Genomic DNA, 16,109 nt, shown 5'->3' on the forward strand with positions numbered 1-16,109 from the left:
AGTCTCCAAAAAGACCCCAAAAATCTGTAATCAAATTGGTCCAACTTCAAACAAAGCATTAGATTTTACTTGGCTAAAGCTACTCCATAGCTACCTATACTTAAAACATGTCTAAAGAAAGATGAACATATATTTCAGCTCCTGAACATTAATGTGCAATGAATACAAAACTCATAACAATAATAACCTGACTTGATGATTGAGTTCACACAGTGCTCCTAGCTGGAGAAGGGTACAAAATGGATTGTGCCAGTATATTAACAGCATCATAGCATCTACACACTTTGTTAAATCTCAGTGGTTTGGGACAAGTGAAGCTGCTGGCAGCTTCAAAGACCTTTTCCAAAAAATCTGTGTAAAAATAACTCTAATTGGTAACAGACTTAAACAACACCTTTGCCTTCTTTATTTCCTTACAGTTTCCCTTCGAAGATGTGAGCTAGAAGGTTTTAGTGAAGCTGACTGCCTGTTCAGAGGAGGATTTTAAATGCACAACTTACTCAGAACCAGCATCGCCATGTAACTGGGATAAGAGAACCCAGTATCACTCTTCTTTACGACACGTGGACTAAATCTGCCAGTGTGGACTATTACTTTATAACAACTGTGGCTGAACAAATGGATAATATCCTATCATAGGCAAGATCTGCACAAGCACCTAATTTTGAAATAAACAGAACAGTTATTTGCGAAGGTTCAGGAGCAGACAATATTCTGGGCACTGGAAGAGGAAAATATACCTTTTAAAAGTGGCAGAAAAGTAACTGGATCATGGAAGTAGAAGATTTCCAGGAATAAGTGCTTCCATTTGAAACATAATGTAAACATTTTTCTCTTTTCCCCCAATTTTACTAGATTGTACCCATCCAATTTTTTCCACAATATTTTGGTGAAACAGTTACTCTTGTAAGAGAAGAGCTTTGTCCCCACCTCAAGTTCATGTCTTTAACTGCACCATTCCTTTAAAAAGCCAAAGAGGCCACTGAGTTCTGAAAAGAAGAGAGTGGTTTTACCGAACTACCACCACCCTATGCTACCAACAGTAACATAAATGCAATTCTAAAATGTCACAGCAACCTTGCTCATTACTTTATTCAGCCCTGCTCCTTTTCAAAATGTCTAAATCCCTTTTTCTCTCCTTACATTCTGCTAACTAAACTCAAGAAAGCATTTTGAGGTTCTAGGAAAGGAGAGTGTAAGCTTAATATTTATTACTTAAGCCACGCACATCTCGGGCATGACTGTGGCCCCTCCACAAAACCAGTTCTAAACACAAAATGTATTTATCATTAGAAATGGAAAACACAAAGTACTTTACATTAATATGATAAACACTAACAATACAGGTGGGCATCTGTAAGCTGTCTTACAGATGTTTTACAGATGCCCATCTTAGCCATCTGATCTCTGCTCTAAATCTCTGCTCCTCCCTCCCATGGTCACACTCGAGCACATAAAGGCAGAAGCGGAACCTCAGCAGTTCAGAAAATGTGAATGACAACTGTCTGCAACAACCCATCCTCAGATCCACTGGTTTTGTTTAGGATGAAACTGAGTTGGGCAAAGAATGTAATAGCGTGGCCAAACAACAGCTTGAGTCAAACTTACAGATCACAAGCCATTTGACCACGCTTGCTGTAAGGCTGGATGGCTTTTCCTCCTGATGGATTTGTTCTGCAGTTTGGAATAGGGAAGCTCATTCCAGATGGGCATATAAGCAAAAGTAAGATCATGTAGGAGCTGGACGTTAAAAATAATAATCATGAGCAGGTAGTAAAGGAATGTACTTTGCGCTTCTTTTTCTTAGAACAGAATGGCTTGGCTTGAAAGGAACCTTTAAAGACCATCTATTCCAACGTCCCTGCTAGGAGTGTGATGTTTCCCTTTTTCCAGTCATGGATTGCCATGACTCTTCAAATATGATGGAGAGTGACTTGGCAACTGCATCAGTTCTTCCTGCTCATAATGATTCTCTTGGTGAAAAAGGCCATCTGTTCAGTACAGCTGTATGAGATCCCATGGGCAAAAGATGAAGAGTTGATGTCTCATTTAGCAGTCATTTAACCAAAAGAAACTTGAGCTCTGGGGTTGTTGTGCCTTCATGCTTCCTTGGGAGTTGATAACTTAAGAGCACCTAGGGTAGGAGGACTTTCCCTCCTGTCCCTAAAGAGAGGAAAAATTTGTTTTTGATATTACAGGCCATCTGATGGTGGGAAGGTGTGGCCAACCCAAGCGACAGGGATGGGTAACATGCAGCAGTAGCTGTTTCTGAAAGGTGCTCTCTCTGCCTGAGAACATGAACACACACAAACAAAAACCAAACCAACCAACCAACCCCCAGAAAACCAAAACCCAGACAAAAAAAAAAAAAAAAAAAAAAAAAAAGGGGGCGGTGGGGGAAGAAGGTGCCTCATACATCTCCCCTGGTGCAAAATTTGGCCTTCTTCAAAGATACCAGGGAATTAAGGCTATGTCCTAGAAAGCAGTATCCTTTCTGATGAAGCTTTATCAGAAAAACTGGGCTCAGAGTAGCCAGAGAATTACATGGTCACATTCTCTGCTTGCAGGGCAAGAGGAGAAAGGAAGCTCTTATCTACCCTAAAACAAAGGACCAACCACTTGAAGCCCTGGTTATATTATCATACGGCTAATTTTATGGTTCTTTTGCTATGTCTTCATTGTATCTATATTGTGAATGTCACTAGGTCAGACTGTCACCAGGACCTAATCAAGAAGGACTTGGTTGGAAACACATGGCAGAATACTATTATTTCTAAACAGTAAGGAGAGTCAGGCAAATGACCTATTTATTTTGAAAATATTTATTCAAGAGCCCTCAGCCTTAAGGTCTCATTTCACATGCCAGGCATATAAGAACAGGCAGTACATCTTAATTTGCAAGTATCAGGCTAAATAAATGAATAGCTATTTCACTTCTCCAAGTGAATAAGTAATGTAAAATAGACTTTTTTAAAAAATTCCAAATGAAAACCACATTTCCTAGGGCAAACATATTCAATAACTGCTGGGATTGATTATCCTGACTTCTGGATGATGAACCTGAGACCTCTTAGACGCCTCAGGACTGTTTTTAACAGATACTGCACTCCAGGACTGCAAATCCAAGTACTCAATACTTATGAAAACCAGGCCTATCTCTGTCTAACACTGAAAAAGAATGAAAGTAGACAAGGCCCATGATGACCTCCAATGCCAGGAGTGTACCACCCTGGTTTATACCCTCACCACTTAACAGTGAATTATCAACAGTACAGAATTCCTCTTTATCCAAGTTCTAATTATCTGAGTCCTTTACAGATTTTTACCATTAAAGAATCAAAGCTTTAGAGGAAGACAAAATCCAGGAGTTAATTTGCTGTCTCCATCCAAATGTTATGAATCTGGTTTAATGGCAACAAGAAAACCAAAACAAATAAACAAACCACAACCCCCCCCCACCTTAGTCTTTGATATATTTGTATCTTCTGTCACAAAGACCAAACACTAAGCACAGAGAGATCTCTACCAACATGTTGATCCTACTCTCAGCTGATACAGCTGTGCTATGCCTGAGAAAAATCAGCTAATTATTCTACAGACAAGTAGGAGCAAGCCACTGAGATCTCTGTCTATGTTCATTGCTAAATAACAGACTAACCAGTCTGTTGCTAATCCGTGTCAGAGCCTGCAAAAGACTAAGGGCTGCTTTCCCTAGCAGCAGAAAGGGTCACAAAGCTTTACTGCTTCTCGCATAGCAAGGAAACATCCATGACGTGTTAACTAGAATGACTGTGGTCTCAACTTACCCCTCACATCCTGTACCACTTCTTCCTTTCTGTTCTTTGGGGATTATTCAACAATACATGCTCTTTCTGGCAGCTTTACTCTCCTCTCATTCACATACCAGAGGTAATGACTAGATGATAAAGATGGCTTTGTACCTACACATTTCACTGAGAGGGAAAACTAATAAACATGGTAATACTACTTGAGCCGGGAGATGATCTTATTCTATTAGCCTGGCCAGTGTTGTGAAGTATTGTTTAATTAATGTTTAATTTAGCATTTAGGTTAGTTGCTATAACAGGAACATTAGCTGCCACAAACAGGCTCATTTTAACTGGTTAATAAAGTTATGCTGAGAGGAAAAAAAAAGAAAACAAAAATGACACTCATTTTATGCTAATTGTTCCACTCGTTAAAGTGGTGGGTTGTGCTCCTGTGGAGGAACAGGATTAGCAAATGCATATCATTACCAGCCAGGTGGGTTTGCTGCAATGTTTTCTAATTAGCAGAGTAGATTTCTGTCTGAGCAAACATTAGTCAAAGGAATATTTAAGTTCATTTAGACAAGAAGGCAAAGTTATTTTTGCTTAGAGAACAGAGAGGAAACAAGTCAAATGAATTTATTTTTTTATTATAGTTGCACTCATTTTATAAAGTTTTAAGATATAAGTCCCACACTTCGGCTTTACAGGCGTGGGACATTTGCCAAGGTTCATGGCCAGCTCCTCAGCAACCTTTGTTCTGCTAAGTTACAACAGGGCATGGATACATCTAGAGTGAGGTTTTGTTGATTTGCGGGTGGAGGGGGGTGTTTGGTTTTTTTACTACAGGATTAAACTGCAAGAGTGCCTTGGCTTTTGGACTGTTTTTCTTTCCTAAGCCCCATTGCTTCCCCACTCAGTGAAGAAACCTTTCTAATACCGCATTTAATAAGGTGCATTATGAGCATCATGTAAGTTCCTTTAACACACTGAGCACTACCTGCAAGTTTCAGAAAGATCTACGGTTGCCTGAAATTTGAGGTGAAAGTTATCCACAATCCTGCATACGTTGATGTTGCTGCACTGCTGTATGAAACAGGATCTCCTTCCTCAGGGCATTATTCTCCCACTACCACATCCATCCAAACTGTTAGTTTTGCCACTTCTTCCCAACTTTGTTTATTTTTACCTCCTGCTGCCTGACTCTGCTTACCTAGCCTAGGATGGCAGGGCAGAGAGAGGTTCAATGGACCACAGTAGTGGTAAAGACCACAAACACCCTCTGAAGCCTCCTACAACTAATCTGCACAACACAGAGTACAATATTCCCTCTACAAGATGGGTGTAACTCAGGTGACTTTAGAGTCATCATTAAAAAGCAAAAATGCCAATGTGCGCTCCAGTCCTCCATCTTAGTGAAGCCCTGACACCATAGTGTAGGATGGAAACTGAGTCCCATTTTAATTTGAAATCTGGACAGTTAATTTATCCATTTATCTTCCCTTGTTTTGACAAGGCCTCCATGTCAAAATTTTTAGTGCAGCAAGCAAAGTGGTCCTGTTCTCATTCACTGCCCTTAGTTTTCAAAGTCTGTGGACACAGCAGATATTTTTCTTGACAAAAAAAGCCAAGTCTGCTGTTTGACATTTAAAATGAAGTTGCTTAGAGCTGACTGTGGTGGTCTTTTTGACTCATTTGGTTTGGGGGGTGAGAAATGGGTGGTGAAACATCCAGTTAGCACAACTGGGAAAATAATGAGGACGGTACAAATAAGCAGTTAAAAAAATACAAAGGTTGAGTCTCTTTTTTCGCTCTACAAAATAAGCCCTGCCAGGCTTTTAAGAATAACACAAACCACACTTCATTGAATTAAGCTCCAGGTAATTCAGTTCACTCTTTGAAGAAAGGGAGAGATTTGAATCAGAACAAAAGTTTCTTGACCATGTGGATGTAAACCCAGGAAGAGGAATCCAGAAAAATCATCACTCTGGAATATGGGAAGTTTCCTGATCCAAATGTAAGAAATTTTAAAGTATTCTATTATCAACTGTTATTATATTATTTTATTATAATTTAATTAATAATTATTTTCTAAGGTGTATAAACTGCTTGTGACCGTTTTTAATAAGACTAATTAAAGCTCTTACATATGCTGAAAATAATTTTAAATATTAACCCGATGCTCTGTATGTTATGAAGATTAAAGTTCAAGTTGGACTTACATTATTGAAACATATTTATCTTCATTTTCTCATTTATTGACACAAATATGTTCAAACACTAGGCCACTGATTTTTGGCACAATGTAATTCTGTGTTCACATCTGTAACCGCAGATCCAACAGCTGAAAAACTATCTTTATTGCACAAAAATTATTTTAGCAAATCAATGCAAGGAATCGGAAAAAAATGGTTTAACAAAAAATCCGTTCATTAAACTGTTGCCTTAATACTGGCTGTTTGGGGTTTTTTAAAGAAGCTCCAGAACAAAATATCAGCAAGATGCCAGGAGTTATATAAAGGCTGAGCTTGTCTTTTCACTGTGTCTAGACTGAGTCTTGATGCATCTTTTTCCTTTTTTAACCTAGAGGTAAGCGATAGCTGTGACAGAACATAAAGCAGTTATGTGTTTTATACATGGATCCTGTACCGTATCTGAGAACATAAGCATCACCTTTCTCCCACCAAAAGCTACCTGAAATATGGCCCCACCACGTCCCATTACAAAAGGAAAATACTCTCACTCTACATATGGGTAAAGAGAGGTACAGCCTGCTTGGTGTTTCAAAAGGGAGCAGCAAATAGCCACAGTAAACATAGATTTTCACAGGATTGGAAGGAAGCTCAGCACCGTTAAAAAAGCGGTCCACTTTGTAGGAAAGGTTTTACATGACCTCCCACGCTCTCACCATGCAGTGCCCTGGCCACTCCAAGATGCTCCTTGCCTATTTCCACATCATTTGCAGGCTAGTACCCTGCTTCGCATTATTACCAGACATTATTCCAAACCAAGGGCATTTCCCCTTTTTCCTTTCTCTCTGCTTCCCCCTGCCCAGATGGCGGCCCGTCCCCTTTGGTGGAGGGTATCTTTTGAGCACTTAGGACAACGTGACTCGCACGGCTCCCCCAGTCCTCCACAACCCAGGGGGAAACGCCGGTGACGAGCAAACCTCCGGGGAGGCGAAGAACAGAAAACGAAAAGCCTGCTTCCAAATCCTAATTACAGCTAGCAGGGATTAAGTAAGAGCCACTAACCTCTTCAGCTCACACAGGAGAAACGCGGTGCCGTTTAATTCTCCTTCCTCCCGGCAGCTCCTCCTTACACAACGCGCCGCAGCCGCGGCGTGTCACCGCCCGCACGCCCGGCCGCTGTGGCGGCGGCGACACCCCCTCGGCCGGCAGTCCAATACGGCGCTGCAGGGGCGGGCCGAGGCCACAGGCGGCTGGTGCAGGCGCTGGGGCTGGCAGGTTGTACCCGGGAAACACCCAGAAACCCCAATGTGGCTGGAGAGGGGCTGGCGAGGGGCTGGTCCCTCCCCAGGGCACGACCCCCACCCCCCGGTTAAGGTCAGTGGCCCCTCTGATGTAGGGTTTGCAAAGTGATAAACTACCTATCAATAAACCCTGTTTATACACTTAAGCTGCCAAAGTATAGGGAAAAAGGAATTTAGGATTATAGATACATTGAAATCAGTCCCAATGGAATGCTGAACACACAGACCGCAAGAATGCTTGGCAGAACTCCCAAGACAGGGCCAGAAGGAGGAATAAACAGGGGCGACACATCAGTCTAAAGTGCCAACTGGGTGAAAGGGGATTCTGGCAGGGGGAGCAGTGAAAACACTGACTCCCAGCCCATGAAGTCTAGAAACCCACTGACTCAAGAGGAGGAGGAGACTGAACATGTGGAATAATTAACGTAGGTTAATTATTACATTGGGACTATAGAGAGAATCACTTTACCATTAGAATTACAGAAAATTGGAGTTGGAAGGGACCTACAAGGATCAAGATATCCAATTCTGAAGTGAATGACCCATATGAGGATTGAGCCTACAACCTTGTTTTTATCAGCATGTTCCGGACAAACTGAGCTAAGAAGATACAACACTAATTAATGAGAACCATGCAACTTTTAGCCAATGGATACTGATACTTCGTTGGCTAAAACGTATAAATAATGTAAAGTTTTGATGATTAGGGAGCTAGCATTTTGGAGTTACCACCCAACTCCTTACTTTGCACAAACTAGAATAAAGAAATAGAGATTCCTCTCCTCTGTGTGTGGTGGCATTGCGCATCAGGTAAGGAGCCCATGTTAGGGGCAACAACCCCAGCCAGGCACTCCCAGAGCCCACTCGTGTAATGTCTGCAGACGCTGCTACATCATCAGTGCTTGTGTCTGCCCAGCTGCAGAGTAGGGTTTACCTTACAGGATCGATCCGTGCTCAGGAAATTGGGAGTTTCAAGACTGCCAAGTGGGAAAGAAACCACTCTGTGCCTGGCTTTGCCCAAGCAGGAGACATGTGGAGAGCAGCTGCGAGGACAGCCCAGGCCAGGTGTTCGAAGTTCTAACTCAAGACTATTTGCCTCCTTTTCTACTGGGATTGCTCCTGGCAGACCACATACTGTGCATAAGCACTAGCTCTTTCTAGGAGAGATACCTTTTATCCAGATCTTACTCCCAAGCCTCTTTACTTGCCATTTCTTATCTACATGCAACAGGACTTCCAACTGCTCCTTTTGGGGCTTGGAAGATAAAAGCCTGTGAGGTTACAGCTATTATCTCCCAGGCCAGTAGTTCCTGCAATGAACAATGTATGAAATGAGGCTGGTCTGAATTCTGAATTCAATACACCATGCTGATGGTGGGCATTCATACTGTAGAACCTAAAACTGCATTACATTGGGACTACAGGTACAAAGGATAGAATTCTGTACCCTGTCAGCTCAAACATATTGTAGAAATACCTATGGAGAACCTTTCTTTGCTTCACACACAAGTGTGCTCAAGTCAGCGTGTTTCTGGTAAACCTTGGAGCGTGCTGTGTAAAGTAGTCATACTAAAAGATGCCCATCTTCTTCCTATAGAAATTAAAAATCCAGTGCATTTCTGGATTCTTTAAAATTCTTTATTCTAAAATTTTGCCGGTTGGGATTTTGAGAGTGACACACCCTTCTTTCCATATTTTCTCATTGTTGACCTGTGAACTTCCTCATCAGAAAGATTACAGGAACGTGACCTCCTCCCAGCAATATTTTGTTTCCCAGAGTCACATTTTCTGAGCCAGTTATAAAGTTTTAACTATTGCAAAACTTCTGTGGTCTAACATAACTTCAACAGCACATAGGATTCATGATGACATTACTATGATGGTTGTTTCAAATAAGTTATATGGTGTTTCAAAATTCTTTCCATCCCCTCTCAAACACATTGTATTACCATAGGCTAAAGCACTAATGCCTCAGCAGCTTTAATTACAGTTGTTACACAACTGAAATAAGGAGGAGTTCTAAAAAGTAACTGAAAAATCATACACAAAACTAATGAGCAGGAATTTTAAAGTCTGAAGGTCTTCAACATATGTGTGCTATTACATAAAGGAGGATTGGCAGACCATGAGATACAATATTTAAACATATACATCATAAGTTCAACATATGGGACAGTCAATGGCTAGCATGTGATGGTATGCTTAGCACAAAGTAATGAATCAATTAGCACATAATCGGGAACCATAATGCATAACAGAACATATGAAAGAATGCATATGGGAGTGATTAGAGGCAGATGTAAGTTAGAGCCCTTGGAATCAGTAACCACGCACCTATTTGTACGGCCACACAATCTACAGGATGTGGGACCTGTTCACCATCGTAATTAATTTTGCCAAAAACAAAACACCAAAAAATAAACAAACAAAACCAACAACAAAACAAAACCCCACCTTCTTTCCAAATGAATCAAATCCCAAAGCCAATGAAGTGGCACAACACACAGCCAAATCAAACAGCACAACTGCCTCTTTCCTCTTACCTTTAGTTAAGCTAGCTTAAACCAGTCCTGTCCCTACCTGCTGTTTGATCCCTAAATTACAGCCTCAAGCTCCCTCTGCCATAGGATTGTCTATTTATTCAGGCAGCTAGATAAAAAAACCCCAACACTTCAAAGAGCTCCAGACCTGATCAAGATAGGGGGTGGGGAGTGGTACCTGCAGTGGTGGAAGGAGATTTGGGCTCTGCCACTGCTGCTGGCAGTTGAGCCACTGGCAACTTGTCACCTTACCATGCTGCAGAAACCTTTTAGGGTCAAGCTGGGGCAGGGGAGGGAAATCAGCATCTCTCCCAGCTCCTGAGCACGAGGTAAGAAAAGAGAAATGGAGCCACCCATCAACTCCATGAAATCACATATCATAACAGAGAAAAGGGAGGGTCAAAGGCATAATTTTGAGTTCAATCTAGGTAGCACTGAGAGTGGATAATTCAAAACCAGATGTGCAACATGGAAAATGCCACAGGTTTTCCTGTGGAGGACAAGGCTCCAAAAAACCCACAATGCATCCTCCAAACCATGACTTTAGTATATAAATTTTCTGTGATTTATGGCAGCAAGAAGCTGCTGTGCAGTGCAGATAGCCTTTTCTCTGCACACTCATTGTCTTAACTCATCTCAGGGGTCTTATGAAGCCAGGTGAGGGCTTCTTTCTGCTCTCGCCTGGGCTGAGACCAAACAGCCTTGGAATGCCTGGGGCTGTTAGTGGGAGAGCTGGTGAAAGTCACCCCAAGCCATGCAGCCTTCCCCTCCAAGGCTCCAAAGATACAAGGGCAGGAAGCCGTAGCCTAGGCTATATTGCGCTAGCACCCTGTTGAACTTTTCTGTCCTCTGGCATCCTTCAGGGTGGCCATTGCAAATGTGAGCTGCTTTCTCAGGGAAATTCAGGCTTTGCCCAAACCGGGGGCTTGCTACAGGCAAAGGCCGAGGAAGAGCTCTCACTTGTGCTGCCAGGGCCATGGAAGGCTCCAGGGCAAGAGGGCATTTCTTGGCTGCCAGGATCCTGCCTTCACTGTCTGCCCTTGCAGGTTAGCAAAATCCATGTGGATATCCTGGCACATTCCGGCACTGACTTTCAGTCTAAACCTCCACATTTTCTACAAGGAGAGTTCTGATTTTTCCTTCTGCTTGGAAGGAGATGGATTCCCTCAGTTGAGGTACTTGGCAGAAAGGCTCTTCTCACATGGAAATGCTTCCTGGCAGCCTGAAACTCTTCTGCTCACCACCAACAACCCATTTTGTCCCACTGGATCACAGGAACCACAGTGTAAAAGCAGCACCTTTCTCTCCTCTGGGAGGAGCTGGTTTCACAGCCCAACCATCCGCACCTGAAATGATGCAGATGGTCCCTGAAGGGAGGTTGTAGCTAAGTGAGGGGCCCATGTTAGCCCAGGGAAGAAACAGTATGACCAGAGGAAAAGACCTCAAGCTGCACCACAGGAGGCTTGGATTATATCTCTAGGAGCTATTCCTTCAACAAAAAGGATATCAAGCTTGGGAACAGGCTGCCTAGGGCAATGGCTGAGTCACCACCCTCAGAGAGGTCTGAAAGACATGTGCAAGTGGCATAAGTTTGCAGCTGAACTTCAGGGACTTTTTCAACCTGGATGATGCAGAGATTTAAGTGTAGCTCAACCAGTGTGGAGTCAAGGCTGAGACTCAACCATCCCCAAGGGTGCCTTGGAGAGCTATGAGATTGCCAATGTAGGCAGCTGATAACAAAGACAAAAGAAAGACCAAGGGAAGTTCTTTGAAGACAATTCACTCTAAAGCAGCCTTAACCAGTACACCAGGGCCACTCTGAGTGGCTGAGCTGGGATGGGGACAAAGAGTGGAGTTGGTTGGGTTGTGATGCACTGTGGCACCTGTGACATCACGGGGGACGTGTCACAATGGGGGCAGCTAGAAAAGGCCCCAGCAGGTAACACTGGCTCTGTGTTGCTTGGGCAAGCGGTGAGTGCACACGTGGGGGGCAGGCCATGCTGAGGACAAGGGCTGGGGGCACAAATGCTGCACCCAGGGCTGGGTTCTCCCTGTGCATGCAGGGACAGCCCCTCATGGCACAGCCTTGGCCAGGGTAGGATGCTGCTGCTGCTGGAGCAGTGGGATATGCCTTCCTGCCCCACCCCCAGCTGTCTGAGGCCCTGTCCTTCCTACCCCCAGATCCCTGGGATTCCCGTCCCTGCTGCCCCCACTGCCAGCTGCCTCCTCCCTGGCCCCCTCAAGGCCTTCTCTCCATCCTCCTGCAGACCATGAATTCCTGGGTTTTGTGGTTCTTGCTCTTGCAAAATGCAGTCCAGTACTCCAAGCCCGTGGGGGATGGTTTGGATGAGGTGACGTGTCTGCACATGGAACTGCGTGCAAAGCTCCAGGAGCGGGAGAGAATTCGGCTGGAGCGCGAGGTGGAGCAGCTCACCCTGGTGCGGAGTGGTATATCCTGGGGAGACCTGCACTGGTCTGACTTGCAGCCCTGGCAGGTTGCAAGAGCAAATGCAAGAGCATTTGCTGGGCTCTCGGTTCTTCTCTTGGCCGTATGGTTTGTGTGGAGGAAAAGAAGCCATGAGGCAGAGATCAGTGGTGAAGAGGAGAAGGAAAAGGAGAAGGAGGAAGAGGAAGAGGACGAGACATGGGCATATGACCTGAGATGGCTTCTAGAGGAGCGCATACAGTGGCCTGTACAAGATCTGCAGGCAGGTTGCAACAGGACAATGGCCCTAGTGGACAACTTCACATCTGTCCTCAGGCACGCCTTGGGTCGGACTTTCTACCCGGTGCTGCAACAAGCCATTGGTTTTGGCAGTGCCTTCGAAGGTTGGACTGCCAAAGAGGAGGAAGTTGTGTACCGTGTGCTCATACCCCTGACTCCTCCCCTAGGCCACATCTTCTACCTGGAGCCTGACACTGACCAGCAGAGGCCTGGCAGGAACTTCCGTGTCCTTGTAAACCTGGAGTGCCGCTGCCCGAGGGAGCAGCAGGGCGCGTACCTGCTGTGCTTCCTGCACCACCCTGACATGGTTAGGAGGGTGACTGGGCAGCTCAACCTCCTAGACACGCTGTGCACTGGCTCCTACCTTGATGTGAAGAAAACTGTCCGCTGGTTCTGCGCTCTGGTAAGAGCAAGCTGGCGGCGTTTGCCCCAGTCACGCAGCTGGAATTTAGCGCTGCTGCCCTCCAAACGCTCCTGCAACCTCAGGCTGACCAACAACCAAGAAAGCTTCCAGGTTAGGGTGCTGTTTGGGGTGCGGCGACACGGCTCAGACATCTTTATCAGCAGCCGGTCTCGAGGGGCCCACACCCCAGGCACGATGTGGCCTGAGACCTACACCGTGGCTGAGACCAGGTTCTTCCGGCACATGGCCAGGCAGGCCCCCCAGGACAGCTCGCACCTCAAATGCCTGCAGCTCCTTACTGGCGTTCTTGTGCACAAGGAGTTTTCCACCCATGCCATCAAGACCGTTGTCATGCGCCTGCTGCACACCCTACCAGCGTCACACTGGCACAGTAAATACTTCCTGCTTCAGCTGTCGGATATCTTGGAGCAGCTGCGCTTATCTCTGGAAGAGAAACGCCTGGACCATTTTATTGTGGGCAACCAGAGCCTTCCGCAGGAGATCAGGTTGCCTCCCGATATACGAAGGGCTAGGCCACCCAACCTCTTCCACTGCCTGCTGCAAGATCCGGCCGCCCACTCTCGGGCGATGCAAGCCTACCTTGATCTGCGCCAACGCCTGGCAAGAGTGCTGGCCTATGGCCACTGTTAGCGGGGCTCAGAGGGTCACAGAATCAGAGAATCACAGAACCGCTAGGCTGGAAGTGACCTTCCAGATCATGGGGTCCAACCTGTGCCCTAACACCACCTCAGCTAAACCATGACAAATAATGCCATATTCAATCTTTTTTTAACACATCCAGGGACGGTGACTCCATCAGCACCCCCCGCCCCCGGGCAGACGATCCCAGTACCTTATTACCCTTTCAGTAAAAAAAACTTTTTCCTAACATCCAGCCTAAATTGTCCTTTGTTATAAATTATAAGAAGCCAATTCAAATTAACAGAATTTATTTAGCAAATTAAAACAAAAGACCAAATTAAAAAGCCACAACAAATTCGGACAACATCGATCGAATGCTGGGTGGGCAGAGTGACAGCAACAACGGTACCGTCCAACCTCAACCACACACACTGGGTCTTGGTGTAAGGTTTTTGTACAGTTTATTTGTCCTGAGGCTAAGTCCATGGAAAGTTCAAATATTCATGTATCTCTTTATTTCCACGCAATGTCTTGAAAGGGGTTCCCATAAGTATGAAAAGACGTTGATAGTCTTCCCGGATCTCACCTTTGGGGTGCTGATTTGATCATCCTCCGAATCCCCTATCAAGATTGATATCAGATGTCGAGCAGCTGTGAAGTGGAGGCCCATCCTTGATGAAGGGGCCATCTCCAGTCCGGCTATGTCATTTCTGTTGCAAATGTTGTGGTTTTGCAGCTTGCACCACAGGTCTTGGAATCTTGGAGATGCTCTGGAGTAGCTTTTTAATAGACTAAGTCTTTGATACACGAATTTATCCATTACATTTACCACATGCATGAAATAGATTTTTCAGAGAGTAATTAGATATGTGGGCGTCAGACCACCCTGAAAGTAAAGGCAACTGATTTCCACAAAGAAGGGACAGCAGCGGAAAGGGAGGATGAGAGAAAGATTTAAAAAGACCCTGCAGCTTTGCATACAAAAGAGTCTCTTAACAGGGCTCCTTAGGAGGGTAAGAAGAGTCTGGGCCATTCACTCCTTTTTTGTTCTCTCTTTCTCATTGTCTCTTTTTTGGTCATATCTGCATGTCCTTTTGTTCTGCCAACTGTCTTTCCATCCTGTATTTCTCCCTACTCTCACCTGCCACAATTCCAGCAGGGCTACAAGTCCTAGCAAGCAGATATATTAATTAATTCAGCTACAGTGTAGAAACCTCTCACTTTTTGATTTTTTTGGTCAGCAGCAAGGAAGCGATGTAATAATGTCATCAGCTCCTGGTAGCAGAAGGTGACTGGAACCTGCTAAGAAGCATGCCATTGGAAGAAACAGCTTCATTTTGGAGAATGAAATACCAGATAGTATTCCTCTAAATCACAATAGGAAGGCAAAAGGTATAAATAAGAAGCTGGAAGCTGCCTGGAAAACAGAACAAACTGGCCTGGCGACAGCCCTGAGAATAGTGCCCAACTCAACTCTGTGAGGAAGCACATACAATAAATAGCAAAGCAGGTAGGATGCACTAAGGAACAGCAGCAGAACACACTCTGACTTTATTGATACATTCATCATTTCAGTTCAGATGGATCAAAACCGAGAGCCAAGGCTTGGGATCGTGTAATTCAGCACTGCTAACACATGCACTTTACAAATGCCACAGCCTGAGCGCTGAGCTCAGGCTCAGCAGAGCTGGACAGCTTACTTAAATAAACTCCAACAGGGACACTAGCTTACACGGAACAATGCAGAGGGGTAAAACTGGAACGAAGAAGATGAGCTAAAGACAGCAGTGATGAAATGAAATATTAATATCACTGTGTGGAATCAGATGGCCAGATTAGATCCAGAAATTTCTCTGGGGATTGCTGGCTGGACAGACACTGTTGTTTATTTCAATTTTATTTGACTGCACACGAGTGTTTCCATAGTGTCCCTCATGCTGGAAAAAATAATATTTAAGCACCACAGAAGAGAGTGGGATCCCTGGCAGTATGCTCAGGTGGGGCCTGGATGACCAGCATGGAGCTGAGGGGATGTGGGTTGTGGGGAAGCCAGCAGCAGTGCTGGCTGGGGACAGCACCTGTCTCTTCACAGGCTTCCCACGACACAGGCCATGGCTGTGGGACATCTGGCACCTCCAGTGAGGCACAGACCAAGGAAACCCTCAAGCCTGCCACTGAGAAGAGGGACCCTCGGAAAATGCTGCTTGAATCATAGGCAGCCCCGGCGGTGTCATGACCTGATACCACAATCTAAGAGAGATATTAAGGTGTTAAAGAGTGTCCGAAGGACAAAATGGCGTCACGAGATGTGGGACACACAACCAAGATGTCAAGGGGCCATGAAGGAGCTGCTGAGGTTACTTGGTCTGTCCAACCTGGAGGAGACTGAGGGGAGATCTCAGAGTCCTCAATTTCCTCGTGCAGGGAAGAGGAGGGGCAGGCACTGCTCTCTTTTCTCTGGTGACCTGTTGTGGTTTGAAAACAAACCAAGTGAGAGGCTCTAAGTCAGAAATACAATTTAATGAGAAGAAAAGGGAAA

General features: G+C 44.9%; 2 protein-coding genes across 2 annotated transcripts in view; one reads left to right on the top strand and one right to left on the bottom strand.

Moving 5' to 3' along the window:
* The window catches only part of BLVRA (biliverdin reductase A), a 30,755-nt gene extending 23,519 nt beyond the window's left edge, over positions 1-7,236 (bottom strand). Inside the window, exon 1 of the mRNA XM_066322681.1 lies at positions 7,022-7,236. The gene's annotated coding sequence lies outside the window, so the exon portion shown is untranslated. The remainder of the gene's footprint in view (positions 1-7,021) is intronic.
* A 4,400-nt stretch (positions 7,237-11,636) lies between these two features.
* Positions 11,637-13,579, top strand: LOC136369424 (inositol 1,4,5-trisphosphate receptor-interacting protein-like 1). Its single transcript, XM_066332649.1, is given in 4 exon segments — positions 11,637-11,771; positions 11,900-11,941; positions 11,943-12,021; positions 12,024-13,579. Coding segments are annotated over 4 exon segments (1,812 nt in total).
* The last annotated feature ends 2,530 nt before the right edge of the window (positions 13,580-16,109 follow it).

Source organism: Sylvia atricapilla, chromosome 1, assembly GCF_009819655.1.
Source record: "Sylvia atricapilla isolate bSylAtr1 chromosome 1, bSylAtr1.pri, whole genome shotgun sequence".
NCBI lineage: Eukaryota > Metazoa > Chordata > Aves > Passeriformes > Sylviidae > Sylvia > Sylvia atricapilla.